Source organism: Pristis pectinata, chromosome 8, assembly GCF_009764475.1.
Source record: "Pristis pectinata isolate sPriPec2 chromosome 8, sPriPec2.1.pri, whole genome shotgun sequence".
Taxonomy (NCBI): domain Eukaryota; kingdom Metazoa; phylum Chordata; class Chondrichthyes; order Rhinopristiformes; family Pristidae; genus Pristis; species Pristis pectinata.
The window spans coordinates 27,036,669-27,060,347 of record NC_067412.1 but is presented as its reverse complement, the minus strand read 5'-3'; the positions used below and the strand labels follow the sequence as shown (position 1 = coordinate 27,060,347).

The following is a 23,679-nucleotide window of genomic DNA, read 5'->3' as shown; positions in this document are numbered from 1 at the left end:
ACCCTACACAGGGCATTGTGTGGTTCCTTACCTCTGTTCCAATGGATTCAAATGGAATTAACAGCAGTACTCTCTGCTCAAAGATGTTACTTGATTTTTTTTTAAAAAGTTTATTGCACCCATTGTTGGAATCTTTGTGTCACTGAGATCAAATTGCTGTCTTTTATTTAAAAACTCAGACTGCCAAGATGTCGACAAGCTGCAAAACTGAGCATGAAAGGATGAAAAAATTCAAGAATTTTGGCAAAAACATACAGGTACTTTTTTTGCATACTTAATCTATTGATGACAATTAATTTTTAGCTCTTCATTTGGCTTGCACTTGCATTCAAATTGTATTACTAAACCAAGATTCTCTCTGCCTGTAGAATGCCTTTTGTCCAGTTGGCGTATTCAGTAGAATGCAACAACTGAAAAATATATCTGGTGGTTTAGGTTTTTCTACTCCTTTCCTGAAATTTTAACTTCTACCTCAAAACATTTGAGTGGTTTCAAAGATGGGTGTTATTTGACCTTCTTGAAATAAATTCATTGGGTGAAAGGAGAGATGAAGAAAGAGCAGTGCAATGTTCCATGACTTTCTTATTAGGTGTAGTGAAGACCTGGAGAAAGATGAGACCCTTGTGTATTGGAGGGGTGGGAAAATAGTACTAGAGGTAGCAGCTTCTGGTGCACAGGGCCAATGTTAACTATTATCTTAATGTGTACTTTAATGGCAACTGGGGTTCTGTCACCAAGTTGCAATTTCTGCCACTCCTCCAATCCCTAGTAGTTTTCTCTTGGAATACTGTTATTTTGTTCTACCTGGTTTTCTTGTTCTGTTTCTAATGCCCCTTCAATCTCCACTATGCATGTCATTTGTTTGTTTTAAACTTTAATCTCCTTACCTAGTGTCCCTTAATTTGCTATGCTTGTTCTTTCTTAACATTGCCCACCACAGAAACCACATCTTCATTCCTGTTCCTACAATTGAATTTCCCCTCTTAATCTCTGCTGATCTGTTTTTTTCATTCAGAATCTCCTGTTTTTCAATCAAGTTTTAAATACTACTTTTCCTAAATCATCTCATTTCATATGAATGCCTTTTCCATGATAAATGGGTATGTGAAGGTTGCATTTATGCAAACTTTGTTTAAAAGAAAAAGCATGGTATCCGATTTGTGATTCTGTTAGCTATTTGCATAATAACACATTTAAGAAGGAAGATTAAATATAATTAGGGAGACATGGGTGACATCAATTGTAAGAAGCTAACTGGAAAGAAGAAAATGTGGACAAAAATATGGAAAATCCAAGATCTTAAAGCATGGCTGTCAATGGGGAAAATCTTGGTTTGACTATTTGCAATGAAATATCAAGTCAATAAGGATGGAATTCCATGTGGTGGATGTAATTTTAGCTTAATTCCACAGGCCATCATTGAGATCTGACATCCTTCAATGGATAAGGACATTGTTTGGAGTAAAGCAACAAGTTGGAAAATGATTAGCAAGCTGGCTTCATGTCTAGAAGTGGGGTGAGGAATAAAGATTCATGGGATCCTATTGTCCAAAAATGAGTGTTTGATTTGCATTATTTGTTTAATGGATGGGATGGTGGGTTGCAGACAATAATCATATATTGAAACAATAGGATTACAAATCAATTCATAACATTAGTAATGCTGGTTACTGACTACTGAATGGCTTACTTCCAGAGGGATGTTTTTTAACTAAAAAGCTATGCTAACCTTTAGTGAATCTTAGATGAAACTTGAAAGTATGGTCTGTGGTTTTGAATGCCCTATTGTAAATCACAGAAGAGGGTGCATAAAAATCCAAACCAAAATTGATGTTGCCCACATTTCTGATACTTCCCAGCAGAAGATAGATAAGTTGGCTCTCCTCTTGGACAGAATTTAAGGGATGACCCAAGTGCAGATTTTGAAAATTATGAAAATTTTTCATAGAACAGATTTAAAGACATTTTTTTCCAATTTGTATGAAAGATCTAAACTAGGGGCTGTCAACATGAGGAAATAAAAAAAAAAATCAGTAAATGTTCCTTATGATGTCACGCCTAAAACTGGCTACCTCTGGGAGTAGTTGGTGCTGCTACTGATGCATTTAAGGAGAAGCGTAAGAAGAAGGAAATGGTATTATGCTGATTAACTAAGAAACTTGAGGAGGAGGTGAAATAGAGAACAAATGCAATATTTGGACTAAATGTTTTGTTTCACTGCTGTATGTTATTAGTAATTCTATTGTCAAGTTTATTGTCACGTGAAAAAGTACATGTATGTACAGGTTGCAGCAGCATCACAGGCACATAGCATCATATAAGTGGCATTCACAAGAAAAATATAAATTAAATATAAATTATGCACAATTTTTACAAGAAAGAACACAATTAGAACAAAAAAAGTAACTGGCTTCCCTTCTGCTGTAGTTGATGGAGCCCAACCTCTCATCTCCTGTTTCTTGTACTTCTGCTCTCACCCCACCTCCTCCCAGATAGAACAGAGAGAGTTCCCCTAGTCCTCACCCTATTATCATCCTTCGTCAGTTCTGCCAGCTGCAACATGATCCCACCACCAGCCACATCTCCTCTCCACCCCTTTCTGCCTTCTGTATGGACCACTTCCCTCTGTGACTCCCTGGTCCACTTATCCTTCCACACCCATCTCTCCCTGACCCCTGGTGCTTTCCCCTACCCCTGCAGTAGATGCAACACTTGTCCTTGCACCTCCTCCTTCATCGCCATCAGGAATCTAAACAGTCCTTCCAGGTGAAGCAAAGGTTCACGTGCACCTCCTCCAACCTTGTCTACTGCATTTGGTGCTCCCAATGTGGCCTCCTTTACATTGGGGAGATCAAGCGCAGACTTGGCAACCATTTCACAGAACACCTATGCTCAGTCTGCAACAGCCATTCAGTCACTACCTGCCTGTCATCTTATACCGCTCAGTCCACCAATCTCCTCAGCATCCTTTCTTACCACTCCTCCTCCTGCTCTCTATGCTGGCCATCTTGCCCCTCCACTCTGTCCTGATGTAGGGTTTTTGACCCAAAGCATTAACAAATTCTTTGCTCCCACAGATGCTGCTCAACCCAGCATATTGTTTGTTGCTCCAGATTCCAGCATCTGCAATTTGTCTCTTAAAAAAAAACTGTCCATTTTAGTACAGTGATCAAAATGGTTATAAAGTTGCTCAACTGTAGCGATTAGTGTTTTTCTGGTTGGTTCAAGAACCAAATGGTAGAAAGGAAGTGGTTGTTCTTGAACCTGGCAGTGTTGGACTTCAGGCGTCTGTACTTGCTGCTCAATGGATGCGTTTATTCATACAATATCTTTATACAAATCTGTTTTGTTAAACTTGAGCTGCTGCTAAGTTCTACCTTCAGCTGATGGAAATTGTCTTCAATTGTTAATTGTTGCAGACCAGGTCAAGTTCAAAGGGTTATGGTGCTTGCTTGAATTGAACAGTTTTTATTCCTCTGGCATTCTCTAGATTTTAAACTTTTTTTCTTTCCCCACCCCACCCACAAAAACAGGAACTAAGGAGACAAAGGGTTGAATATTGTATTGAATTACGAAAAGCCAAAAAAGATGAACAAATCTTGAAGCGACGCAATATAGGCAATTTTCAAGATGGAGATCCTTATTCATTACAAAAACCTGAGGGAGTTAGTGTATGTATATTCACTTTGACTATCACCTTAAGCTACTCGGCAAAAGTTGAAACTACAATTTTGCTACTAACTTAATTTTGTATTGGCTTTGTTTTTCCACATTTGAAGTGACAGGGCACATGCCTCATGGTATTGTTTGCCAAATCTGATTTGTAATCTCTTGCCAGGTAGTGAGTAAGACTTCTAGTGAATACCAAGTCTGTCTTGTCTATATGATATGGCCCAATCCATGCCATGTCATTCTATGGTGCCTTGCTTTGGCACAAGGGCAGAATTATCTTTTGACCTACCATTTTTAGATGCAGGTTTATGATTTGCCACACTTAAAAATGGAAAATATCAATCTGTGTAAGATAGAAAATTGTATGTAGCAAATTTGCATTACTTGAATGTTGCCTGTTGAGCATACCTATTTTAGTTTGGCCAATTTTTAAATGTAAACTTGTAGCTCAGAATTAAATTTTTTATGTCCAAAAATGAGCCAGGTAACCCCTGAAACATTGTTCTTCCCTCATTTTTAGGACTGTGATATGACTATAGAAGAGATTGTGAAGGGAATGAACAGTCAAGAACCACTGCAACAACTGCAAGCTGCGTATAAAGCTAGGTATAAGCTTGGCTTCTTCATCAGGCAGGAATGTCCTCTTATTCTTTCCCAACTACAAGAGTTCAGGGAGAAATTTTTAGCCATATTAATCAGCAAGTTAATCGACTTGGCCAAATTCCATTTCCATTGTAAGCTTGTGTCTGTGAGGTAATTGAATTCAGGGGACCATCAACAAAAGAATTGAATGCCTTCTTTGAAATTTTGTTGATCGGCTTTCTTCAGACACCCATCTGTCTGGCACAAAGCAACCTACATCAGGAAAATCCATGAAAGTTTCATTACTATCTGAAGAAAAATGACTGCTCTGAATGATTCTGTCTATGTATCTTGCACTTATACTAAAGTTTACCCAGGTTTCATGAAGATGTCACTTTTAGAAAATAAAACAAGCAAACATAAATATGTAATTCTGTTCTGTACTGACACCATCTTGACTTCTAGATCCTTGCACGCAATGTGACATTTAGCACTTCAGTCTTCATCCTATAGGCTTGATACAGCAACAAAGAAGACAAAATGCAATCCTAATCCAGTTTTGTCAATTCACTTTTCATCTTGAGGAATAACAGAAAAACCATAGATTAAATTGGATCCTTTCTGCAATATTTTCTCTCAACAGGAAAGTTCTGTCACGAGCATGGAAACCTCCCCTGGATGAGATAATTGAAGCAGGGCTGGTTAACAAGTTTGTTGAATTCCTTGGTCGAGGTGATCATTCAGCACTGCAATTTGAATCCGCTTGGGCACTCACTAACATTTCATCTGGTACATCAATCCAGACAAAAGCCGTGGTAGAAGGTGGTGCTATTCCAGCATTTGTACATCTCCTTGATTCTCCACACATGCACATCAGAGAGCAAGCTGTGTGGGCTTTGGGTAACATTGCAGGTATAAGGTTGTCTGTTTCCAAACTGCTTGGTTAAGATTCTAACAAGACTAGTGTACAGAAATGGAGGAGGTAACTTGTTAAATACCTTCCAGGTGACGGTGCTCTTTATCGTGATGCAGTAATTGAAAGTTCTGCTGTCCCTTCTCTACTGGGATTGGTGAAACCTGACATTCCTGTAAGTCTACATCGTAGTATGTAGTTCCTTGAAATGCTTGGCATCCTGTTTGGGCTGCTCTTCAGAACACATGTATAACTAAATTTTGTTTCTCTGGATGACCATTGAATTGAGTAAACAGCCAGGAGAGTGTTCCTCTGATGCAAGGCTCATTGCTACTAGTTTTTTTCCCTACTTTGCTTCCCCCTCTCCCAAAACCTCCCACACAAAGCTGAAGGCTTTGTTGTGGTGATGAGTGATAGGCAATTGTAAAGATAGAAGGTTGGGGAATAGGGCATGAGGAATTGCAACATGGCTGTTAATTTAAACATGGGTGTCATAATTATTCTTGAACAAGTCATGATATTGCAGATTGAAACTATTCCAGCAATGTTAAATGTATATCGAGGTGGTGCTACATTGTCATAGGTGTTGAGGCCATCACTTGAAATGACTTTGGAAATGGCTCTTGGCACATGCCACTTTAGAAGTGGAACAGAAGGTGCTATTTACAGGACAACTGTTGTTATTCCCTTTATGTAAACAAAGCAGATTAACATAGAGTACTAAACACAGAAACAGGCCCTTTAGCCCATCTAGTCTATGCTCACCTGATCTTCTGCTAGTCCCATCTACCTGCACCTGGACCATGTCCTTCCAAACCCCTCCCATCCATGTACCTATCCAAACCTCCCTTAAATGTTAGTTAAACCCACATGAACATGCTAATTAGGCTATTCAGCCCTTCCAGCCTGCTCTGCCAATCAATAAGGTTATGGCAGATCTGACCTTTCATCCACATGCTCATTACAATCTATCTAGATCTGCTTTAAGAACATTTAAACACACTGCTTTTACTGCCCTTTGAAGAAAAGAGTTCCAAAAATTCAACTCTCTGGGAGCGAAAGTTGTTTTATTTGTTTTAAATGGTAGCTCCCTTGCCCCTCCAATGGAAGTTATTCTTGCTTCTCTCAACAACAATTATTTCTCAACCTACATCACAAAAATAGATTTCTAGTTACCTTCACATTGCTATTTGTGTTCAATTTATATGTACACACAAGAGCCATGTTTCCTACAAGAGTCATAAGATGCTATTTGAATCCAAGTCTTTTTGTAATGAAGCTGTACATGAGATTCAATCATAATGTCTTGGTCTCCATGGTCACTGACGTGCAATGCTGCTGGTCTAGCAATGCCTCAATTTTAACAATTTAATAATTGCTTTCACATTGCTACATGGCTTCCCCCTTCTCATTTCTCCCTCTGAAATACCTGGAATCTTCTAATTTTGGCCTCCTGACCAATCTTGATTTCAATCATTGATATTCAGCCTTCAGCTGTCCAGTCTAAGGTCCTTCTTGGTCCTTTCCATTCCTGTTATTTTTAGGAAGCTTCTTAAAAATCTAACTCTAAGATCTGCCCTTATGTAACTTGGTGTCAAGTTTTGTTTTATAATGCTGCCATGAAATACTTTGAGAGATTTTTGCCACATTAAAAGCATTAAATGCATATTTTTAATCTTGTCATTGTGTAGAGAAAACACAGTTGATAAATACATTTCTTATCTTGCAACTAGAAATTAATGACAAGTCTCTTGCAAATTGGTTGCGTCTAACTTGACGATGGGTAACTAATTGTTTTTGGATGGACTAGTTCCTCTCATTGGTAACATTAAGTTTGAAAGTGTAATTTGACTGTTTACATCTGTTCTAGTTACTAGCTTGTAATAAATTACCTATTCGCTACAATATTGACATAATTAAAATTACTTCAATTTTAGATTGGATTCTTGCGCAATATCGCATGGACTTTATCAAACCTGTGTCGCAACAAAAATCCACATCCACCCCTTGCAACAGTTCAACAAATTCTTCCCACACTTGTTCAGTTGCTTCATCATCATGATGTTACACTTTTGTCTGATGCGTGTTGGGCAATATCCTACCTTACTGATGGTCCTAATGATCGTATTGAAGTGGTGATTCAGACTGGCATTTTGCCAAGGCTTGTTCAATTGATGAGCAATGTTCAACTGGCTGTGTTGGTGAGTAATCTGAGAGCTCCACCTTCTCATTGAACTTTTGTTGAATTAAACTTCAAAGCAACTTGTGTAAACTTATTCAAAGAAACTCTCTTGCTCAGCTAATAAAGTTGAAGGGAAAGAAATCTGTCAAATGGCACTTGAGGTCGTGTGGCCTAGAAAGGAATATTTGTTTAAGAAACTACTTTGCTTGATGTTATAAAATTTGCTAATTTTAATTTGTCAGTCAGGATGTCAGCATCTTGCTGATGAAAAAGGCAATCTTAAGTTGTTAACTTATGATTCAGTACATTTATTTTGATGTGAAGTTATCTCTGTTAGATATTTTGTGCATTACGTCATAGCAATGACTATGTTGCAAGAAAAATGATAGAGGAAAAAGGGCCATTTGTGTGACTACCTTTAACAAAGCAATGTTGGAAAATCTATTTGTGGGAGTAGTGAACATGATTTGCCTGCTTATTAGTACTTCTATGGATTATTTTATATCCACTAGATAAGGCAAATGTGATCTTTGTTTTGTTTCCTCATGCAAAAGAGAGTATTCTTTAACAGTGCAAGACTTTCCCTGGTACTGACTATTTGTGTACTGGACTGTAATACAAACTGGGATTTTGCACTTGAGTGCCTGGACTCCCCTTGCCCTATAGTTTGAAAGAACGAACTCACAATGACACCACACCTTTAGCCCAGCTGAGACAGCATGAAAAGTAGTAAAGGCTTGAATTTAAAATGAGATTTATTTTGTCATGAAAGTGCAACATGTTGAATGGTTTGAAATGTGATTGAATGGAAGATGGTAGGAAGTTCCCTTTCTAGCTGGGATAATATCACTACATCCAGCCTTTCAAAAGTAGTTTGCTCAAATCTTGTGCCAGAGGTCAGTGGCAAAGTGTGGTATGATATAGCACTGAGAACTCAACTACAAAGACATCAAACTTGAGTGCTATTCAGGTTTTAAATTGACTACCTGTATCAGCTTGTGTTCCCTGATAGGAAACCTGCCTGTGAGGACTGATTTTAACATGGAAGTGTTACTTCATTTCATAATTGCCATTCCTGTCATGAATCTGCTTTTGTCAGTTCTTGGTTCTATGAAACCATAACCTGTAAGTTTTTGCTTTTATGCAAAGCATCTAGGGAAAAAATTGTGTTTACTTTTTTAAAAAAAAGACAGGAATTTGTCAATGCCATGCATGGCAATGTTATTTTTTGAGTCCAAGCTGACCTTGAACCCCCATGATTCTACCTGTCCTTGCCAATAAACAGCAGTAGCATTGGGCTGTTAATCTTTCAAAATATGAGTACAATTTAATAATTGTAGGTGATTGCTTTCTCATCAACGAGAAGCATAAATTGCTTCATAGTTATTGCAATACTATTAATCTACCTTACTAAAGTCATTTTTTTTTTACTTGTTCAGTTATTTGTGGGGCTGTCCTTGAAGTGAGAACTTCCAAGGTAAGATTTAGAGGGCAGGTTGGCAGAAATTCTCATGTCCTTTAAGCATGAAGTCTGTTGTGAAACTTTAAAACTTTCATTTCAAAACATGGCTGGTAGGCTCCCTTGCATATTTGCCATAGATTTATGAAAAGTGGGTGCTGGGGATTGATTTTCCTGCATTAAGTAGCATCCTTCCTTTTGGAACTTGAAGTCGTCCTCAAGTAATCACACTACAAATAACTAGCACTTTCAGCAATAGGAAATATTATCAAGGAATGGGCGCATGATGGGAATGAGGTAGCAGAATTATCCCGAAGGGTGGAGGAACTTGCACAAACTTCAGAAGAAAAATTTGCACTGGAGGTGGCTTCCTTGTCTAAAAGTTGCCCAGAGGTATCTGGGAAAAGCAGGAGTACCCTCTTAATGCCTGTCCTTGAAGCCTCACTGGAGGCAACTGTTTACTGGATATGAATATTATGTTGCATTTATCCAAAAAAAAGTTTTCCACTTTAACAGGAGAATTTTTCCTGACATTGCTACTTTGTATATTTCATGTGAGTGACCTCAGCAGATATTTCATCTGTATCTTTGGCTACTTTGCTCAGAGTAAGAGTGACTTTGACTTTGAGCAGTACAGGCACTTGTATTTGTTGGCTACTTGAGGTTTGTCCAGTAAGCCTGTACCTCTGCTTCTCAAAATCAGCATTGCTCTTCCCCTTAACAACCTTTCCTCAGGATCCCATAAAATGGGGAGCTTCCCTATTTCTCAATACATTAAACATTCTGTATTCACATGTGGAAGGGGCATTTGGCTACAGCACAGGAACTCTTTCAAGATGCTTGTCCTTGCAGACATCTCCCAAGCAACTTCTTTCCAGGAGTGCTGTTGCTTGTCAGATGTCTTGGCCACTTTTTTCCACTTCTTCTGACTGATCTGATCATAAAACCACTTTGCAGGATTTTCTTTTATTTCTGTACACTTGTTTCTGAGGGGGAATTTCATGAAGCCAGCTGGGATTCCAGATTTTGTCAGTTAACTTGAGGCTTGCTTGGAAGAGCTATACTGTACTTTAACTGTGTGAGATGTCTTGAGCTTGGTTAACATCTGAAGGCTCAAACTGACTATTACTCAAAGTTGTCACTTCTGTGAATGAAACAGAGCTACTAGCAATTCATACCAGTGTGGTTGAAAACATCAACAGACACCAATTTTGGGGGTTGCACTACTGTTGGCATCATTTAGACAAGCTAGACACAAACCTGGGTTAATATTAGAGGGGTAAGCTGTTCATTCTGAGAGTGACCTTAAGCTCCTTTCTACAGTAAAACTGCAATAATGTGATAAGATAAATTTGGCAGTGGACCAGCAAACTTTTGGGTTTTTTTTTTTGCATGGTATTCCTATTAATACTCCACTTTTAAATTACTTTTTAAAGATGTTGCACATCAGAATAAAATTTCTGGTGAATAGAGTAATTTTCAAGGGACTTATAAGAACCAGAGCCTGGTGAGTTTCTAAGGAGTACAAGAATTGGAACCAGATGCTGAAACATCAGGATTTCTGAATAGTTTGAGTGTAATGATCAGAGTTTCATTGCAGTTTCCTGTCACTTTAATTCTCTGTCCCACTTCACAGTTAGAGGCCTGCTATACTTTCAGTGAAGCCTAATGTAAGCTGAGAAATAGTGCTTCATCTTCTTGCTAGGAGTGTTGAAAACTTTGGGGCTCTAAATTGACTTTGACAATTTAAGGTAATCATTTCTTCTATTTTGTAGAAGAAATAGCCAGTTCTGCTACAAATTATCCGTTTGTAATATTAGCCCCGTTTTTTCTCTTCCCACATTGACTGCATGATCTATCAGGCATTTTCAGCCTTTTTTGTTTTAGCTGTGTGTCTGTATCTCCAAAGATGTTTGACCTATTGAGTGTTACACAGCATTTTCTGTTTTTGAAATTTCAACATGTACATTTGACAATGGAAAGGAAGCGCTAAATTTATTGTGCTGACATATTCTCCAAATGCACGCGGTTAGCGTGACGCTATTACAGCACCAACGATTGGGGTTCGATTCCCGTTGCTGTCTGTAAGGAGTTTGTACGTTTTCCCATGTCTGTGTGGGTTTCCTCTGGGTGCTCCGGTTTCCTCCCACATTCTAAAAGACGTACGGGTAGGTTAATATGGGGGTTTAAATTGGGCGGTGTGGACTCATTGGGCCAGAAGGGCCTGTTACCATGCTGTAAATAAAAAAAAATTAGTGATTTACTGAACAGCATGGCAACTATTAAGCATTACTGGACAGTGATAACCTTAAGATGCTCATGGATATGGCCATCAAAGCGCTTAATTTGAGTGGGAGACCTCGTATAGTTCTAAATCTGCTGAATGTTGCATAGAATCAAAGAATGAAAAGTATCTGATGTATCACTGTTACTGTGATTGAGGTACAACTGAAACAACAAAAGGAAGGAAACTTAATGATCCACCAACAATGCACAGTGGTGCCTTTTATTTATAATGAATATTAAATAATTAAATTACCTTGAAGAAGCTGCAAGTAGCAGTGATAATGACAATATAATTAAACATACTACATGCTGGACTCCATTTGAGGTGAGTTGTGGCATGTCACCATACTCCACTTCTCAAGTTTATTTCCATTTTATAAAAAGCAGCTTTAAAGTGTTGACCTCCAAATTAGAGGATAATCCAGTTAATTTTTCAAATAGCTTTAGATTGCCTAATCTGCTGGCCAAAATTTAGATTGAATGTATTCCATATTGTCTGTTGGTGTTTAAGGTCCTATTGAGGTTCAACAAATTGGTCTCGAGCTGATCAGCTTCTCCATCTTTTGATATTGTTGGATGTGGTTGTCCAAGTAGCTGCAGAGAATTTGGTTTGTTGTGTATGCTGCCAAGCAGGGTTCAGGAGGTGAAAGCATTTATAAAGCTTGCAAAAGTCAGAAGTGTCACTGAAGTATGTTTCTGTCATCCCCAGCATAAAACAACACAAAAGTTTGATCTCTCATTAAGAAAGTAATATTTTTGAATTATTCTATTGTAAATAAAAGTTTTGCTATAAAGGCATGAATTGTTTGTGTAGAATCGGTTCTTTTAAAATAGTTGTAATCCTAATTGTGGTGTAGATTTCTGACTGTGTTCCAAAAGCCTGCCATGTGCAAGTGGAGATGAACAGAAATCTGGAATACACTTTCTACCCAAGAAATCCAATGAAAGGAAACTTCATAAACACTGAACTAATATACATGAATATAGAATTAGTGTCTTAAGATATTTGGCTGTCATCCCCATCAAAAGCAGTAGCTTATCACTGCTATCTGCCCATAACCCACTTTATAGGAGTTGGAGATTAAAATTATCAAGAAATTGGCTTCTACCTTTACTTGAGATCATGCATTTAAGAACTTTTTTGTTTCCTGGTCATCTGGCAATTGGAATCTGAGCTCTGATTTTTGACCTACATGCTGGATGTTGCAACTGTTCTCTTTACTTTCAAAACTTGTTTTCCCAAGGATAATAGCCCAACAATTTAAATAAAACTCCTCATTCCTGGTAAACTTTCCTGTAACATTTCTAAGGTCTTTGCATCATTCCTGACGTGTGATGCTGAGATTTGTCCATAATACATGAAGCCTAACTAGTGGTTTTATGAACTTGTATTGTTTTTATTAACCCAGGTAAAATTTGTTTTGGATGCACCATGATATCTCTATTTAACTACACTTAACAAAACAGTATTAATCCAAGTTCATCTCATCACACTGTGCAGCAATGAATTCTTTAAGCTTCTGCCCACTTGACCATCCCAGCCATGTCATCATGGAATCCATACCATCATTTTCCTCTTACTTGTGTGGTCTTTCATCTTTTAAGCCTCCTGTGTATTACTTGAATGACTTTCCATATACAATAGCTATTGCCAATACTGTCCATATCTCTATTGTCAATGTATTGGTAAGGTAGATACTATATAAAATGCTAGAACTACTCAGCAAGTTAGGTGTTATCTGTACAGTGACAATTAAAATTCTGGTTCGATGACCTTGCAAATAATCAGCTTAAAACGTGAACTGTTTATTTCTCTAGATGCTGACTGACCCAGGCATTTTCCAATTTTTATGATCAGTAATTTGCATTTTTGATTCTCATCAACAGCATCCCTTGATCAATCTTTGGTTAAGTCAAAATGTCACCAATAGCTTCAATTACATTTTTATTTTGGCAAGCTAGTATACATAATGATTGAACTGCCACTTTTTTCATTAAAGCTAATCATTGAATATATTCAAATACAAGACAGATCATTGGTCTGTAAAGGGATCTAAGATTATGGGCATCAGGCAAGAAAGTGGATCTGGTGCCAAGATTGGATCAGCCTTTGCTGGAGCAAGGTCAATGGGATAAGACTTGTTTTGGATTTGTTTTGACATGTTTGGTGACTTGCCCCCTTTGATGCTGCTATTGAGGTAGGAGGTTCAGGAGCCTGAAGACCACAACTAGGTTCAACAGCTTTTCCAGTGCCATCAGATACCTGAACCAATCTGAAAAACCCCAAGGCAATCTCCCTCCCCTCCCCCCCCATGCAAATTGTGTATAATTTAAGTTTGTTAACTTGTATTTGTAATGTACAGTGCTGCTGCAAAAAGCTAATTTTCATGGCATTTATACACTGTATGTATGACTATGACATTAGACTTGGTGTACCAAATGTCAATGATAGCAAAAGGGAGTTTTGATTGAGCTTTGTAGATGTATTTGATTTAGTTGAGAATATTGCAAGTGTTTGGCTCTTGGTGTGAAGAATGGAATGGAGTGGAGAGACCTAATACAGGATGTTGGGTGTGTGGCAGCCACATGTAGCATGATTATTTTTCCAGATGCTTTTAGAAGATTTGCTTCTGCTTTACCTGCAGTAGATCAGGTCATTATGGTTTCAAAGTTAGAGCTTGAATGCCAGTTTATGCTGAGCTTGTCTTTCCAGAGCACTGCAGCACCCTGCTACATGTCTGGAAGCTCTATCTTGTGAACATGTCAAATTAAACATCAATTTAATTTTCTAATGCTAAGTTGCAGGGCATTTTAATTTGTCCAATTTAACAAGACTTTTGGATGTAAAATTTATTTCAGACTCCTGCCCTCCGTGCTATTGGCAACATTGTGAGTGGGACTGACAGCCAAACAGAGGCTGTCCTTGAAGCTGGAGTTCTTTCTATTCTACCAAAACTCCTGAAACATCCCAAGACCTGCATACAAAAAGAATCTGCTTGGGCCATTTCCAATATTGCTGCAGGACCTACGATGCAGATTCAACAATTGATTACTTGTGGAGTTATATCTCCTCTTATTGAACTTATGGAAAAAGTAAGTATTTAATTAGTTATTTAAGGGATTGAATTACTTGTTAAATGAAAATATCTACCTACTGAGTGTAACTTTAGTTAAGTAATCTGTTGTCTAAGAAACTGCTTGTGCCTAGCAACATTAACAATTAAGGCTTTTGCATCATGTTTGATTGAGGTAGCATTTAACCAGTAAATCCTATCAAGCTGTTGTGAATTTATTAACAACTGTGTTCACTTTTAAACATGAGCATTGCTGGCCATTGGAAGTTGGTGGGTTGATATGATATCATTCCAACAGATTGCTTTGGCCTGGATGGGGCTGAGCTGGTATTTTTGAAACTGCACTCATCTGGACAAGTGAGGATTTTGTAACTGAAGAAGGGAATAAATTGCCTTATTTAAAAAAAACTGAATGTTTCTTTCATTTTAATAGTTCAAGATTTGGTTTTGAATGTCTAGGGTATTACCAGCTTTTTAAAATTAAAGCTTTCTTAAAAACCTCCCATTTTGACAGATGGGAAAGCAGAGGGGTTTTGTGGGTGAGCTTGTTCAGGCCCATCAATGTGTCTATCACATTATGCCAGCTGTTTGGCTCCAGATTTTGTCTTGTCCAGCAAGAATTTTGTTTACAGACAAAGTGAATGTAGAACACCCATTCTTAAGTAGCAAATGTCGGTAGAAAAACTTACTTGGCAACAGTTGGAACACTTTGTGTGTATAAAATGCTGTATGTTTCAACCATAACATCTAAAGGGAATACACTTGTTGATTTTTTAAAAAACTCATTCTTTTGAGCTAAAACATTTTTTTGACTTGTCTTGCAGGGTGACTTTAAAGCTCAGAAAGAAGCTGTTTGGGCTGTTACTAATTACACCAATGGTGGTACAGTTGAACAAGTTGTTCACCTGGTGCAGTGTGGGGTGTTGCAACCTCTCATTAATCTACTGACTGTTAAAGACGCCAAAATTCTTCTTGTGATCCTGGATGCTCTGGCAAATATCTTCCTTGTAAGCAAACTGAAGCTTTTTTTCCACAAGAAATTTGAAGGTTGTAGCCAAAAAGATCTTTTTAGAGGCAAAAGCTCATGGCTGATTTAATAAAGGAGGACTTTGTCCTTTGCTGGAGAAAAGTATCTACAAATGCAGCAGTCAAGGAGAATCATGCTACAATATTCCATAGGTGTAGCAGCACTTATGGTAGATGTTTTGCTTCCTACTTGTAGAAAGCATCCTAGATGGCTGAATGTTGGAAAGGATGGAATACCAGAGACTTTTGCTGTAAGCTTCGCAATGGTAGAACTAGGAGTGACCGGTACATTATGAATGTTTCTGCCCAACCCACTTTGTCAGATTTGTATTTAAAATTGAGAGATGAGTGAACTTGGCATCCATGGGGAAGTCAGCCCAATTTTGGTGATGGGCAAAATTTGAGGCTTAATTGACCTTTTTGAATACTATCAAGGAATAGAAGAGAGCCACAGCAGATTAACTGGTATCTAAATTTTATTTGATTATTTGCAGTAATTGAAAAGGTGGAGGATTGTGCAGTTCATTTATCTGGATTTCAAAACTTGGTTTGACAAATCAGCTGATTCAAGTGCTAACAAAATTTGAAGCCTAGGGGTTAATTGTCAATGGTGCATACAAAATGAGCTATGGAGGCAATTGTGGCTAAGGGTTTACGTCAAGGGAATTCTGTTAAAACATTACATGCATGTTAGTATTCTGAATGGAAAGTTTTTATGTGCATTAATGACAGACACTAGGGTGCACAAGGCAATGGTACCATGGTATGAAGACTGAATATAGTGCACAAGCAGTACAACATTTGGAGAGGCATGTGACCATGCATTTAAACACGTACCTCATTTTGAAGGTTCTAGGTCACTTTCTGCTCTGATTTGTTCCAATTTAACCCATCAGCTAGAGGACCCCTACAATCTTATCCACATAGCAACCCTGGCCTCATTGTATCAGATATATTCCCTCTATCCTACTCATCTCTTCCTGACCCTCACTCAACTTAAAACTAGTTTTATTTCTTGAAAATCAAGCTGCCAGTACTGACTACTTGAAATACTCAGCAGGTCAGGCAGCATATTGTTTTCTTTCCCAGGTGTGATGAAAGGTCTTTGATCCGAAATGACAACTATTTTCTTTCTCTTCATGAGTATTTTGAACACTGCTTTATTTCAGATTTCCACCATTTGCAATATTTTTATTTTCAAACACATGCCCTCGTATCTGTCATTAATATGCTAAATAGTTATCAAGGGCCAATCCCCTGTGCACAAGTCTTCACAACTGAAATGGACTGGTGAAGTAAGGAGAGAAGTCTTTAGAATGAAGAATCACTTCAATCTTCTGATCAAAATAAGAGCAATGAGGGTGCAAGAACAAAATGTCTTGAAGTGCACAAACATGTCTTTTGAAGGTGCAGGAGAGGTTGAGGAAAGCTGCTTTTTCTTGAACCATTTAAATAAAGGCTGCAAAGGCAGATCAAAGCCTGTGGTAGTGATTCTGCTGACACCCCCAAGATCTTTCTAGCAATTACAAGGCACAAATGGGAAGTATGATGGCCTACTCTCCATTTGCTAAGTTGAGTGCAACACCAATCACTTAAGCTTGAAACTACCATCCAAGACAATGCAGCCTGCTTGACTGGCACCCCATGAACAAATCTAAAAAGGGAACTTCAGTTGTGGGCTAATTGATTTCAAGTATAATCAGCCATATGGCCACCATGTGCTTTTCCATTCAATAATTGTGGGGTTCTTTTAGTTTTGGGTATTGTGTTGAAACTTGCATTCAGTTTTGCTATCTCAGATTTGCATCCTGAGACTGATCATAATTCCTTTTAGTAAAAGATTCTATGGAGAATGAAAACTGCATGTTAAGTCTTTTTATAAATTACTGCTACTATTTTTCCTGTTGCATGTTATAGCAGATTTGTGTTGTGACCATTTTCCGAACTTAGTGAATCAGCCCAAACAGGAGAGAATCTGGTGTGAATAACAGACTTGCTGTTAGCTGCAACTATGTACTAGACTTGAATAAAAATGTATTAACTAATTGTATTTCTGTATGTAACAGGCTGCTGAGCAGTTGGGTGAAACAGATAAACTATGTTTAATAATAGAGGAATTTAATGGCTTGGAGAAAATTGAAGCTCTTCAATTCCATTCAAATAATATGGTGTACCAAACATCATTAAAGCTAATTGAGAAGTATTTCTATGATGAGGTAAGCACTTGCATGATGATCTATTCATTGCTACCAAAAACTTGTTTTGCTTTTCAAACTTGCACTGATTTACTGGTGATGCTGTGAATTGCAGAATATTTAGATTGATGGCTGTCCTCTTAGTTTTCTGCTGACAATTGGATGGAATGACTTTTTTGATTTGCTTGTCAAAAGATGAGGCTCAATTCTGTTCATTCTTTCACAAAAAGCTGGTTGTTGTCTTTCCCAGAGTAAAACCATGCAGGCTGCTAAAGCTAGTAAGCCATTAGGGGGGTGGGGGGAAAGGAAGGCCCATTCATGCATTTTTGGTTTGTACTTTAACTGCTAATGGGAAGCTAATTGGGTATTTCCCTCCCATGACCTGAAGGAAGAAAAATAGATTTAAGGTCGACAATATTGTCACAAATCTCATAAATTGGTTCTCAGAACCAACTTTCTTCCTTCATATTTTATTGTAGCATAGGGGAAGGCATTCAAACTGAGTATATGCTGTCTTTCAGGGCAATCCTATAACCTGTTCCCTCACACATGCCCACTAATGTCTGTGATTCTGCTTTTACCCAAACAAGGGGAAATTTGTAGTTGTTTAAAACAACCAGCATGTCTTTCTGGATGTAGTTTTAAAGAAAAAAATGGGGGAAACCCTCATGACCACAGGGAGAATACACAAGCAATCCCAGAATAGAGATACCTGTAAATCTTTTTTTGGGGGGTGGGGGTGGAAGATGGGTGGGGACTAGTCAATTTTTCTGCTTTATTTTGGTAAACTACAACTTGAAGACTGAAATCAAGCTATTAAAATCTGAATGATTTCCTTCTAGGAGCAAGAAGTTACAAACTTGGAGCCAGAAGCAGCAAATGAAGAAATGCCATCTAAAGTAGATCCTCCTCTGAAAGATAGATTTAGTTTTTGAAGCGTGCAGAAAAACAGTTGGTGCAATAATTTATAGTAAATGATTTGTATTTTCAGAAATAAATCTCTTTTGCAAAACATTTTTTCAACAAGCATGTTATTTTTGAGGATGAGTAGAACAGTAAACTTTCAGATATGTCGAACAAGGCTGTGGGATGAATTTGTCCATCCACCATTTTGCATGCTCCAAATCTTGACACTAGTTGGATTAATTTAGTACAGTATGTAAAGGGTAACTTGGCTGTGAGCCAGTGAGCAGCAAGTAACAATGGTATTGCTGAGAGTAAAACTTGATTCAAGAGTCTGAAGTACAATATTCTTTCTGCAGAAAACCAGAAACTTTATCCTTCATGGTTTGAACATGATCCCCAAGCAGTTCTGCTCTGTCATTCCCAAACAGCTTAGCTCAGAGCAGACTTGCTCACTCAGTGGCAGTTGAATTTCCTGCATCTGCTTGCTCTCCTGTCACTGCTGTTTGTGATCTTCTCCCACACATTGTTCTTGTTCATTTCTACCTTGCGAACAGTTTGGGTTACAGACCATTCTCAGGATTTGTTGTAGTCTAAGGAACTACCTATAATCCTATCTCAGCTTTCCTTTTTTTGTACTGATTATGCCTTTTTGAGTAATGTCTCCAAATTCAGATGAAGCTTTAATTGAATATTATAAAATTTGATTGTATTCATTTCTTTCAGGATGTGGGTGTCATTGACATGAAATGCATGCTTTACCTTTTGCTAATTGGCATTGCATGATAACACAAGACTGCAGCAAATCTGGAGCAAAAATGAGCTGCTGGAGGAACTCTGCATGTCATGCAGCATCTGTGGAGGGAAATGGACAGTCGATGTTTTGGGTTGAGACTCTTCATCTGGATTAAGAGTAGAGGGGAGGTGGCCAGTTTAAAGGGGGTGGGGGGGGAAGGGATGGGGCAAATACTAGCAAGCAATAGATAAATGGATTCATCCCCACCTATCACCTGGATCATCTATCATTTGCCAGCTCTTGCCCCACCCTCTAAAACTAGAGGGCATGGGTTTAACTGAGGGTGGAGATTTAAAAGATCTGAGGGGTAAATTTTTTCCACACAGTTGGTATCTGGAATGAGCTGCCAGTGGAGGCAGGAGCAGTAATGACACCTAAGAGATGTCTGGACAGATACTCGAATGAGCAGAGCATAGAGGGATATGAATTAATACAGGCGATTTGAATTAGTATAGATGGATATAATGGTTTGCACAGTGAGCTGAAGGGCCTGTTTCTATGCTGTACAACTGACTCTGAGCTGCTGCAGTTCATGTAGTGAAATTCAGCAACACTTTAAGCAGTTAACATTTTTACTCTGTCCTTAACTCAAGGTCACTGCCCTGAAATATTGGCTGTTTCTCTCTGTGCTACCTATGTTTCCCAAACTGCTGTGTATTTCCAGCATTTCCTGTTTATTTTTATTTTTGCAGCACCTGCACGATCTGCTTTTTAATCAGTGAGCAGGATATTGTGTAAGTGCCATTCAGTAAGCATTGATCCTTTTCTATGAAAATAGAACAGTGCTGTGGGGGAGGTGGGTAATTGGCCATATTAAACTTGTATAGTTTTTAAGGACACAACAAATGCCATGCAACTTGTTGGAGCTAGTCAGTGCTGACATGCATCTTGCCTTCATTTGGCTTACTGATGCTGTAAAACTAAGTTTAAAGAATGCATGGCAAAATGCTCAGCCTATGTTTGCTCCACTCCAGAACTGGAGTCCAGCATGTTTGGAGGTGAAGCTCAAGTGAATGAGCCTTGCACTTCAGAACAAAGGTCCTTTTCCAACCTGCCTCTGCTAGTCAACAGCCTCCAACAATGAAGTCTTTGAACAGGCATAAGAAAGTGAAAATCATAAATTGCATATACAGGAAATCCTAAAATAAAAACCACATTGAAAACACTCAGTAGTTTAGGCAGTATCTGTAACTTTTTCCACAGTTGCTGCCTGACCTGCTGAGTGTTTCCAGTATTTTGTGTTAATATCCAGATAAAAGTGGATGGCTTACTGAATGTTGGGAACCATGCAATTTAAGTTCCTCAGTGGGATTCGGTGTCATTTCCACATTGTTCATTTAGGGAAGGATACTATTTGAGTAATTTATGGATATGCTGCAATGCATCTCATTTTGAAGGGAACGCATCTTATCTGATTTGAAACTTTTGACATAATTACTGTGGTTAAGTGTCAACTCTAATGATAGCTTTTAACTGGGATTGTTTTCGTAGCACGCACTTGGACTCTAGTGACTAAAAATATGGATAGAAGCGTTATATTGGAACATCTATATAACCTTAACTAAAAGACTTGTTACTGAAGAAGTTTTTTTTGAAGGTGAACCAGTTTGGCCCTTGCTTTCTAAATATTTATGTTTGGCTTGAAGTGGCTTTCTTCTACTATGCAATTAAATTAAATGAGGTTTGACCGGATAGTATTTACTAATTACAACAGACAAAAGAATGATGGGCATTTTCTGTAAATTACAGCAGAATTGGGGGAGAAAAACAACTTGGTCTTATTTTGGAGGAGGGGGAAACAAAAAAAATGCTGTAAATATTCAGGTCGGGTAGCATCTGTGGAGCAGAACCAACAAGTTTCATGTTGATCACCTTTTGCCAGTATTGGGTAGGTCTGCTGCTTGAGATATTAACTCTAGTTTTTCTCTTTATAGGTTCTGCCTGACCAGCTGAGTTCATTGTTATTATTTAAGGTTTCCAACATCTTCAGTTTTTTTGCTTTTAAATTGCTGTTAGTTTTGTGGCACAAAGCACATTGTAGACAGTCTGACAATGTATTTTTGCTTAGATGATTAAAATTACCGGAGACCCAAATGATAAAAGCATTGCAGATAAACTAATGTGAATTGTTGTCTATGCATTTGTCCAGCAGAGGTCACTGAACAACAACTCGAACATTCCTGACATGACACAGCACCCTTTCTATTTTCTTTTGATCTGTTTATTCCATTTTCAAAACTGCCTTGATCATTTTCTAAATTTGTCACTTGAGGTTTTTGTGTTCAAGATGAATTGAAGATCTAATTTTATGAATACTTTAATTCTTACTGTATAATACATCATTTCTAACTCCAAAACATGCAGCCTCTGCTCAATTTATCATTGGTTGACGGGGCATACAGCAAGTGTACCACCTTTTCTTAAAAGAATTGTCACTAAAGGGAGAATTGTTAATATTTATCAGTCAAGATTGATGCATGCTATAGCTTGGCTATTGTCAAATATCTTTTTGAGCAGATGGAAAAGTCATGGGATTGGTGAAACCAATTAGAAACTAATTTGCTTCAATTGCACAGCTATCTGCCATGTGAAATCCAATCAAATATGTTCAAGGGAAATGGGTCTGGTTTGCCCTTTGCAGAGTTTGCACCTGGTCTCAGGGATTTGGGCTTCAGCATTTCATTTTCAGAACTTTGGCTCATGCAAACCTGAATGAATGCTCATGGGCTGCTGGGACTTAGCCAATTTGAACCATATGTTTTTTTGGCTTCAACTTTTAGATATGTTTTTGAGGAGGCATTAAACTGAGCCCTTGTCTGTCCTTCTATTTGGATGCAAAAGATCACTTGGAACTACTTAGACACTGTCTTCTCCCATGTCCTGGTCAATATTTATCACTGAGCCAACACCTAAAAATGTGCAACATCTGACTATCACCACACATCTGACTAAGGCATTTTGTGCATAGATTGGTTGGCATATTTTTTACATTACAACTGTGGTTACATTCAAAGACAGTTTATTCATTTTCAGGATGTTGTTAATACTGGTGAAGGCCAGTGTTTATTGGCTATTGATGGCAGCCCTTGGAGGCCCTGGTGAGGATGTTCCCCAATGCTGTTGGGCTGGGAGTTCCTGGACTTGTATCCAATGACATTGTGTGTGATTTGAAGGGAACCTGAGGCAGCGGTGTTCCCATGCACCTGCTGCCCTGGGTCCTTGGAGATGGAGATTATGGGTTTGGGAGGTGCTGTTGGATTAGTCGAGACAAGTAATCTCAGTGCATCTTATAGTTCATGTACACTGCAGTTTTGTATTGATAGTGAGATGGGATAAGGAAGTTTGTTCAGATGGTGGATGGGGGTGCCAATTAAGCAGACTGCTCCTTTCCCTGAATGGTGTTGAGCTGCTTAGGCATTACATTCCCCCCAGCCTAATGAACAGTATTCCTCTGCACTCCTGGTGTGTCACAGATGGAAGAAATGCTCAGTCTTTTTCCCCAGGGTAGAAGAATCTAAACCTGGAGGGCATAGCATTAAGGGGTGAGAGGAAAAATTTAAAGGGGTTCTGAAGGGCAAATTTTTCCCCACAAGGTGGTGGGCAAATGGAATGAGCTGCCAGAGTAGGTGGTAGAGGCAGGTACAATTACAATGTTTAATTTAAAATTTGAACAGGTGCATGGATAGCAAAGGTTTAGAGGGCTATGGACCAATCAGATTAGCTTAGATAAGTATCTTGGTTAGCATAGACAAGTTGGGTTGAAGGGCCTATTTCTGTGCTGCATGATTCTATGAATGTATGGATACCAACTGCTGATCGATCCACTTTTGTAGCCAAGGATTTATGTGGCCCTCCAAGTTGTTTCTGGACAAAAGTGACCCTGTATGTTGATTAGGGTGGGGTTGTAGAGCTCAGCAATGGTAATGACATTGACTATTGAGGTGAGGTGGTTAGACTCCTGCTGGAGATGGTTTTGGCTTGGTACTTCTGTGACAATGACATTCTTCACTAAACTTGAGTACAGACTGCTTTGTTTGCTGAGGAATTGTGAATGAAATTGAACATGGTATAATCATTATGGACCATCCCCAATTCTGTTCTTGGAATTGAAGGTTGTTGGTGATGCAGTGATGGTTGGGACAAGGGTACTACCCTGAAGAAATCTTGCACTGATGTCTTGGGATTAAAACACAATGCTGCAAACACCCAGTGGATCATGCAGTATCTTTGTAAAACAAAACATTTCAGGATAAATGCTCAAGAGTCTTCAATCTGAAATATTAACTCTCATTCCTCCACCCTTCAGCAGCTCAGGCAGCATTTGTGAACCTTTCCAATATTATTTTCTATTTTTTTTGTTGCAGACTTTTGTTTGATTGTTGACGATGGCCTTGATCTGGGCTGACTAGCCTCTAAAAACTAAAGGCATCATATTTTTCTGAGATCACTCCAACTTATGAACTATTTCTTCCCTTTGAACATTGACAGAATTCCTTGCTGCTGTTCGAATTATATTTTTATATCCTCTCTAGAAGTTGGTTCTCTGGTCCATGTTTGGATCGAGGCTTAAAGCAATTTTGAACAATCTGTA

The 23,679-nt window shown here is 38.4% G+C and overlaps 1 protein-coding gene across 2 annotated transcripts; it reads left to right on the top strand.

Moving 5' to 3' along the window:
• The first annotated feature begins 183 nt into the window (after positions 1-183).
• On the top strand, positions 184-18,397 carry LOC127573369 (importin subunit alpha-5-like). Of its 2 annotated transcripts, XM_052021518.1 has the most exons (10): positions 184-257; positions 3,534-3,671; positions 4,193-4,278; positions 4,898-5,166; positions 5,260-5,342; positions 7,105-7,368; positions 13,954-14,187; positions 14,993-15,175; positions 17,261-17,410; positions 18,232-18,397. In XM_052021518.1, exons 1-10 carry the CDS (start codon positions 189-191, stop codon positions 18,322-18,324), a joined length of 1,569 nt encoding a protein of 522 aa, XP_051877478.1. In that variant the 5' UTR covers positions 184-188; the 3' UTR covers positions 18,325-18,397. The 2 variants fall into 2 exon arrangements, with proteins under 2 accessions (XP_051877478.1, XP_051877479.1); XM_052021519.1 differs by lacking the exon at positions 14,993-15,175 and having other exon boundaries at positions 189-257; positions 18,232-18,345.
• The last annotated feature ends 5,282 nt before the right edge of the window (positions 18,398-23,679 follow it).